The sequence below is a fragment of the Halyomorpha halys genome, unplaced genomic scaffold, assembly GCF_000696795.3.
Source record: "Halyomorpha halys isolate HHAL.00 unplaced genomic scaffold, Hhal_1.1 Scaffold434.1, whole genome shotgun sequence".
NCBI lineage: Eukaryota > Metazoa > Arthropoda > Insecta > Hemiptera > Pentatomidae > Halyomorpha > Halyomorpha halys.
This window is the reverse complement of record NW_027114127.1, coordinates 216,329-225,344: the sequence shown is the minus strand read 5'-3', so window position 1 is coordinate 225,344 and position 9,016 is coordinate 216,329. Positions and strand designations below refer to the sequence as shown.

General features: G+C 29.6%; 1 protein-coding gene across 8 annotated transcripts in view; it reads right to left on the bottom strand.

Annotated features, from left to right (window-relative positions):
* Positions 1 to 1,459: 1,459 nt before the first annotated feature.
* The window catches only part of Atg17 (autophagy-related 17), a 41,893-nt gene continuing 34,336 nt past the window's right edge, over positions 1,460 to 9,016 (bottom strand). For 7 of the 8 annotated variants that reach the window (XM_014423676.3, XM_014423678.3, XM_014423679.3 and 4 more), the window contains 8 exons: positions 8,736 to 8,900; positions 7,731 to 7,843; positions 7,462 to 7,602; positions 6,570 to 6,654; positions 5,409 to 5,458; positions 5,199 to 5,326; positions 3,908 to 3,975; positions 1,460 to 3,826 (listed from right to left, as the gene is read on the bottom strand). In XM_014423676.3, coding sequence (XP_014279162.1) covers positions 3,716 to 3,826; positions 3,908 to 3,975; positions 5,199 to 5,326; positions 5,409 to 5,458; positions 6,570 to 6,654; positions 7,462 to 7,602; positions 7,731 to 7,843; positions 8,736 to 8,900 — 861 coding nt within the window. In that variant the 3' untranslated portion in view covers positions 1,460 to 3,715. The remainder of the gene's footprint in view (positions 3,827 to 3,907; positions 3,976 to 5,198; positions 5,327 to 5,408; positions 5,459 to 6,569; positions 6,655 to 7,461; positions 7,603 to 7,730; positions 7,844 to 8,735; positions 8,901 to 9,016) is intronic. The other variant, XM_024359097.2, reaches the window with a different exon arrangement.

The following is a 9,016-nucleotide window of genomic DNA, read 5'->3' as shown; positions in this document are numbered from 1 at the left end:
TCCAATTGCCAATGGTTTGGCAAGTTTGTAGTTTTAAGAAACAGCTTCAAAGTAACAATTCCCTATTAGAAGTTGTCTCTAGATATTACTAAATCACACTACTAAGTCCTTAATTTTTCAACTAATTTATTCTGAAATTTATTTGGAATATTAAACAGTTTTTTCATCAGTAAATTTTTAAGGGAAAACATAATTTTGTCAGCTAGGACTAAACCAAACCAAGCTAACAAATTCTAATATTTTTGCAATGGTATTTTGTTAATTGGTTAGATGTATAGCAGATTAGATTGGCTTCTATACACATAAGCTGTCTGTTAATTTTATAGTATTATTTAAGTAAGCCAATGTTCTGATACCAGAATTTACCAAACTACAATTAGAAGATCCTTTTTGGAATAAACAAAAACCACAGGAACGTGTTCTCTACAATTACTTCTGTACTTACGGGCATCGGATTAAACAACTTTACAAAACTCAATTTGACCTCTTAATAATGATATACTTAATTAGGTTGGTGAGAGGCAATTACAACAGAATCCTTATCCAACAGTCGGTTATGTGGTTATTTCCAAGTGTATAAAAGAAGAAATTTCAATATTAATTTAACACATAAATTAGATAAAAATTAAGTTGCAATAAAAACAAAATAACTCAATTTTATCTCAAAAGTTGAGATAATTGGATGACGTGCAGAATAGCATTGACAAAACAGTAGAAAACAAACTAATAGCTCAAAATCACTATTACATTTATTAGGCAAAACAGAAAGAAAATAAATATATTTAAATGCATAATTTAATGTAAGATCTTTTAGTTTGCAATAGTTATCACAAAGTAAGTTATTTTTATTTGTTTTACTGAAGATAGTGCTTTCACAGAATTTTGTTCATTTCTTTTTAACACCGGTGAACCCTGAAAGCCAGTGGGGGCCAGTTAGTTTATTGTGCAAGAGAATCTTTCTGCTGCCAGTGTTTCACTAGTTCATCTCCAACCTGATATGTTAAATCAGAAGCTCCTACCATATGCTGAGAGGTTTCAGGAGTGGAAAATAAATCATTGTTGAAATATTCATACATCAGTTGTTGCAAAAGGGCAGATAGCATAAAATACTGACCCATCATCTATTCATGTACTATAAAAATGCTTACATTTTAGAAAGGCAAGAACTGTGGAGATAGGTATAGCGAAGAAATCAGAAGGCTGTCTCAAATAATGATGAATGAGGTTAAATGTATGTATGAGAATGGTGTGGCAAGTGACTTGCTTTAGACCTAGATCTGAACGTCAACAACTTGATATTGGTACAACTAGATAATAATAAATCTGGATAAGAGAAGATAATAGATAAAGTCTCCTGAAATCCGCCATGGATCAAATGATTTGGTACAATTAAATGATAAAAAATATTAGTATTTGTGTGTAGCATTGGTGACAAGAGTAAATGAATTAGGCAATGGAATATAACACAAGTACAAAAATCATTTTATTGACATAAATTTTACACATTTTGAAATTAATTATTAAATTCTATTTGTTTGGTATCTTCATTTGGTTAACTACATCACAACAATAACTATCATTATATTGTTTTTAAAAATAAGATATTTAAAAAATGAAATAAGCATAAATTTAAAAGAAATATGTAATTATGAAACCTTTTTTCAGGAATAACTACATATAAACGGTAGACAAAGGGTTGGCAAAGTCTCAAAATATGAAGCGCACAAAAATTATTAATTTGAGCTTTTGATTAAACAACTAGACAATCCTACAATGCAAAAAGATTATTACTAATTTGTCATTTTGATTGATACTGAACATGAAGTTTCCCAGACATAAAAATAAAGCTTTCATCTGGAAATATTAAGGTCAAGTTTTATTTACAAAAAGTATCATAATTTTTAGTTATATATACATGTAATTATAATTTACAAAAAGTTTGCAATACAATATAAATTCTACCATGAAAATACTAAACAATAACTAGGTATTTATCACTCACTATCAGACTATTTTATCACCATGTTTTAGATAATTTAATTACATTATCACCTATAAAGAAAAAGAATAAAGATTAAGTACTATTTCTTTTATTAGTTACAACACAAATAACGGTAGCATAAAGTGGCCAATAAAAAATAACTCTTATTATAAGTATAAAATTAAATTCTATAAATCACACTTTATATAACATGACTGGACTCCTGATGAGCGCGAGGAGATATTTATTAGCACATATGAGCTATATATAATATATAGAGATAGTAGTCATTTTCATTATCACAGTGAAAATAAACTCGTACATACTTTATACACTCTTAGGATACCAAAGCACACTACTTCATAGCAAAATTTATTATGGTGGAAAAGGGTGTTACTCACAAGCATGCCTATAACATTAATTTTTTCTTTCATTCATTAATCAATCATGCAAGATAAAGATACTCAACAATCTTCAGTTATACACATTATATATTATGACTTTAATGAAAAAAAAAAAAATCAAAGCATTCTGAATGGAAGCACACAAGTAATTACAAGAAATAAGTCTATATTCCTGAACAGATAGTACAATGCATAAAATTACCTTTAAAACAGTCACACAATAGATGATTTCAGTTATTGATCCCATGATAACAAAATTCATCTCCACACTTAATACTGTGTTTAAACACTTAGCAAGAAAAAGTTTTTTAAAAATTGTAGAAATCAAAGAGAATCAGGTAATTTTGTCTGGTAGCTGGTCAGGTACAAATAGATACAAATCAGGCACACATTTTCAATTATATATAAAATGGATTATAAAATTCATTATTTTATTTTTGAATTTCAATTAAATAAGATAACATAAAATATTTATTAAGTTAATACATGAAAAGACACAGGAAAAACAAAAAGCATTTAATTGTCACGGACTTAACTGACGACTACTCCTAGGAACTTATATTGGCAGCAAAAGAATTTAAATTATAATGCAAACATTGCATTAAAGTGATGCTATAATATATAAGAATAACTCAAATAAAATTATTTCAAAACATTTGAAGGCACTTGAGGAATTAGTTTCATAAAATATAAATGAACTAGTGAAGATTAAAAATAAATATTAAAAAAAGTATACAGAAGTATTGTATACAATAGACACATTCTATTTTTAAACTTTTTCTATTCAGTCAAAAGAGAAAACAAATTAAAGTATTTACATAGACTTATAATAAAATTACTCATTCCCTAATGCAAAAATATTGCAACAATATTACTATTTAATAGTATGTACAATTCAATATAACAATGTATTCATATTACTAAGGTCAACAAAAAGGTAAGTCTTTCACAAACTAATAGGAAAACTACAGAAAAAAAACAATAGTATATCAATCAATAGCTAAAAATTATGTACAAATAATATACAATTAATTATATGTGCGTTACACATACAAAACATTTAGACATATGCTTATATTATGGCATATAAAATAATATATACATGTGGTATGTGTTCTGTGGGCTTGTGTAAGTGTGTAATGTACAAGTGGATGTATAAACTTATACCAACAGGTTAACTGAACTAAAACCTTATGAATACTAACAACGTAAAATTCAGTATTTAGATTAATTTAAGATGATTATACTCACGAGGCCCCTCCTTTTAAGGATGAGGAGAAGACTATTGAACATTTATTGCTGTTCTGCAGGATCATTTTATGGATGAACTTTATGATGCAGTGTGGGCATGCTGAGGTGCTGTGTGGCCCTTTGCCTGCAAAGGCCTCACACGCACTCTGTAAAACCTTGAACCAACAGGAACATTATACCTGTTCTCAGCCTGTAAGATACATTAATAAATCTACATCGTATTCCAAAACAAATAAGATTTAAAATATTTCATGAGGTTAAATAACTTTACCTTCTTTGCCTGGCAATATTCCTTATTAACCACTTCACCAATTACATACTGCTTACGTGGATTTGCTGCTAGAAAAATAAGGGATTAGAATGATGGTAAAAATAAATAAAATTATAATATAGCATTACTGTTCAGGTCTTGGACATTCATTAGTATTTTATATTCGTTTGATTGGTAAAAGGTTCACAAGATATGGAGCAATATTTTACGAAATGGTTTTATGTTTAGTTTGGAGATGGACTGGATGCAGGTCTAGAGATAATTTTTGGTTTCAGCAACACAACAATAACAATTACGAGTGAAACATTGGGTTATTATCGGTGAGGCTGAATGTGTTAAAGAGCCATTTAAGCAACCTAGTGCCTGCAGTGGCACCATTTCGAAACCAGCCTGGCCTGGATGATTTAAATTTAATGGTAGCTTCCATGGAATGAAAACTCAACCTTCCTACCTTGATTAGAATAGGTTTTTAACCAGTATTATAACCTCCAGCTATGCTAACAGCAATGTAGGGGATAAAAAAAAAAGTATAGAAGTGAGATAAGATGCTTGAGGTTAGTACAGAAGTTTCGGAATTATTATTGGAATGTGAAGGATGACAGAATGCTTGGATTTCTTGATATTTTCAGAAATATTAATACAAAGAAAACTTCCTCTGATAAATAATAGGTGAGAGGTTGAAGAATTTTGAAGAAGTATTGGTTGTAGAAAAACTGTTCAATTTTTTAAGATACATCAGAATAAGAATCCTACAAGGAGTCTATTAGTACTCAATATAGCTAAATGGATGTCTCCTGCTTGGCAGACTACTCAGATTCACATGAACTCATTGTTTACACTTAATGACATACAAAAATTGCCTCTGCAATTTTTATTACTTTATTACCTAAAGTTGTATTAATAGAGATAATGAAAAAAGTTATGTCCCTAGAATCAAAATTCACTCACATTTTAGATCTATGATAGAACATATTTGGTTTTATGACAGTATGTAGTCAAATTATCAGGGATTGTGCAAGTTGTACCTACTCAGTTCCATATTGATTTTATCAGATTCGGTCTATTATTTTTGCATACATAAACATATTTTCCTCAGCACACCATTATATCAAAAACAGCTCATCCAATTGGTCTAAATTTGGAGGAAAGTAGGGCATTAGTATAAAAATGATCCTGTAAACAATATTATCAGATGCCGTCCACTAATTTCAATGTGCTATGATTTGACCTAAATTTTGAAGCAACACTAACTTCCTTACATAAATTATAGTTAAAAAAATAATAAACATACCTCTTAGGCCTAATGAACATAGAGAATCCAGATGAAGAAAATAAGTGTAAGAACTTGTCTCTTGAAGTATCGTATATGTTCCAAAAGTTTCATCCCAAATGACTAATACGATATCACCTTCGTTACATCTGAATGCAAGATATTCATAATTAAATATTAATAATATGTGAATAACTAATTGTAATTTCATGTAATAAAAAGAAAACTTACGATCCAACACTGATTTTCCCCTGCTGAATGAGGCTATTAGTACTCTCTGACTGTAACAAAATGCCTTAAATAAATTAACTATATAAGAGAACATTACAAAAAAACAAATAACATATAATATTCAGGTAATATTACATAAAAACACTGGTTCTAACTTGTAACAAAACAATTAATTGTTTTCTTAAAAGCAGTCACCATCGGCCATTTGGCAATAGAAAGCACATTAAGAACTTTTAGGGATTCCTATTGAATTTCTTTTTAGATATAAAACCAATGACCTTTAGATTCAATTTTCATGTTTAGGAACAAGAATGTTGCAAAGGGGAGAAACTTATATATTCCTTAGCAATTTGGCCATAGAAAGCATTTGAGAATCTTTAGACATTCCAATTGAATTTATTTTTGAGGGTGAAATCAATGACCTTAAGGTTCAATTTTCATGTATAGGAACAAGAATACTGCACAGGGCTAAATCAGAGCATGTGAGATAGGGTACCTCCAACATCTCCACAGCTTTAGCCATACATAACACATTTTCACAAGGAGAGTTATGATAATTTCTGGATAGATGCCAGCCCAAGGGTTATCGAGACCATTTGAGGCCAAGGGAGTTGAGTCGTCTACCTGAGCAACGTTGTAACTGCAGCAGCAACGATTCGAATCCAGCCACAGGTGAGGAGAGGAGGATTGACTTTCATTCTGTGGTGACCCAACAGAATGAAAACTTGGCTCCCCCATTCTGGTTAGAATAAGGTAGATAAACCCTCCTTCAACCTCTTGTATGTCAGAAATGACGAGGAAGGGGGAAATAGAAAAAAATACATATATTGAAGGCCTACCTACACTAACTACTACCTCATTACATTTATCATCCAAATATCAGGAATTTTGCTTGGTACTTCAAATTTAATATTCATACTATTCATGACCAGAGCTGTTTTGTATTAAATGGATTACCAATTTACTATGTTTCTGTACCCCATATAACATTTTTATGGTGAAACACTTCAGGATTTTGAATTTTTTTTAAATTTTTTCCAATATTAATTCACAAACTCCCAATACAAAAACATAATAACTTAGGTCCAAGCTGCCTTCAGAAAATATCTAGTGTATATAAACTAAACATATTTAATTAATAATAATTTTAAGCAGGTTTACCAATTTTTCCTTGGACACTCGGCACTTTCTAGGTGAAGGTTCAGGGCTGGTTGCTGCATCACGGACCAGTGACTGATTAGATTCTCTATAAAACAATAAATTTAACCACTACCTGATAAAAGTTTAAGCTGTAATCCTATTAATTAAAACTAACTAAAAATACTAAGCTATTAGTACTATAAAATTAAGATGAATGAATTGGTTTATACTCTTATTTTGACTGTAATAGAACAAAGATTTCCACTTTCTTTGTAAATTATAGCATCCTAGAAAACAAAGTATGGCATTATGTCATTTCTTCAACTCTTGTTCCTTCTTTTTCGAAAATAATTTGGTTCAATACAAATATATACTTATACTTTCACTTACTTATATAAGAAATACACAGTAAGGTATTGAAATCGTGAATAATTTTGAATTCCAGTTATCAACGGAAATATTAAAAAAATAAATCTTTCTCCTGATTGCAACTGCTCCCAAAAAGGTCTGGGTGTGTGGTCACCCTAGCTCAAAAATTAAAAGTTGTACAAAACTGAAATAGCACATTTAAAATGGGGTGATATGGCTACTTTTTTGCTAATATCAACAGACAGGAGTTACAAATTTATATCACTGTTACACTTTTTTTTTTTACAAAACAGTTTATGATTTTCATTAAACTCATTATATCAATGTACAATTAACAATCTTTAATACTAGCTATATCCATTCTGTACCTTAATGAAGTTAAAACTCTATACACTGACTTTAAGATTCACAATTCAACATTGTTTTCCTTCTTTCCTTCTCCTATCCTCTGCATATTTTCAATAGTGAGAAAGTTGTAATAATGTAATGATAATCAAAATGAAAAAAAATATCCTTAAGACAACTGGTTAGGTAAGCTGTTTACATTGTTACGATTGACGATGATGGACTAGCTTCCTTCTGCCTAGATTTAGGTGATGAAGATGAGGCCATGCTCTTTACTAGGTCAATCTTGTTGATCTTTTCCTCAGTAGAACTGGGTATTTTCATCAGGGCATCTGAAAACCTGATCAGAAATTATAATATTTTTCAAAACAACATCCAAAACGAATCAAAACAAAGAGATATAAGACATGGCTATTTTAAAGAAAAACAATTTAAAATTACCCTTAACAGTAGACTTTAGGTACTTACATTTGTGTATCTCCAAAAAGATCTGATCTATTTAGGTCAAAATCTTGAGAGAGTGACCTCATACTTTCAAATTTCTTATCGAAAAAACGGCGAAAAGATTCATTGAACAGAGCCTGGAAAAAGGATAATTCTACAATCACCCTCAACTAAGGAGATGTACTTGTAAGATATGTTTTATAAATCAATAAATGTAAATGTTCTATAAATCGATAAATATAGACATGTTCTATATTTTAATGAAACAAAACAAAAGAAAAAAAAAAACTATAATTGTGAGTTTTTATCATAGGAAAAATTGAAAAATACAATATGAGTAAAAGAGATTAGATGAGTAAAATAGATTAGATAACAACATATAAAGAGTTCAACTTTTTAAATTTGCTAAATTTAATTACCTTCCATAGATAATACATTAATATAGAACTATGAAATAAAGATTTTTTAGAAATTATAATGCACGAATAATTGATAGTTAACAGGTCTCTATAGCAAACAAATCTATAAAATCTGTAATCGTCATGACAATTTCATACCTAAGGAAGCACATTACACAAACTTTATTAGGTTTACCATCAAAATGTATACTAAAGGAAATGGATTAAGAAATAATAATTAAATCTTTATAATTAAGGTATAGCAATATAATTAATTAAATATATAAGTAAAATAACAGCATTAAAAAAATAATATTAGTAACAAATAAATAATAAAAAATTCTAATAAAATAATATATATTGCTTTGTTTCATTATTCAGAGAAAACATATCAGAGTTATGTTACATACATGCCAAGTATAGAATAAAATATAATGGGATGCTGATTCAGAAATGCAAAGGTTGGTATGGATTCTTGGGATAATATCCAGTACTTTTCAATATCTTTTTAGGCTTATGGGGCATTATCAATGATAATTGAAAGAAATTAAAAATATTCCACAATAATCAAATGTGTCTATAAAGGATAGGTATATAAATACTTTTATTAAAACCAAAACCATCAACTGACCTGCTTGTCGGCATCAGCTTTAATAACGGCCTGTGCAAGCTGCTGGTTGAGCCTAGCTTCGCACCTCATTCTTTCTTCCTGGACAGCTCTCTCCCTTTCTATGGCCAATTGTTCCTTTAATCGAGCTACAATCTCATCATGATCCTTTAATTCCAATCTCTGAACCTGAAATTATACCATTTTTAAGTTGAATTCTATAATGGAGGTCTACATAAAAATGATATATAAATGCAGCAATATGTATTCAAACATGTCGAAGACGGTTTTGAGTTTGATAAAAA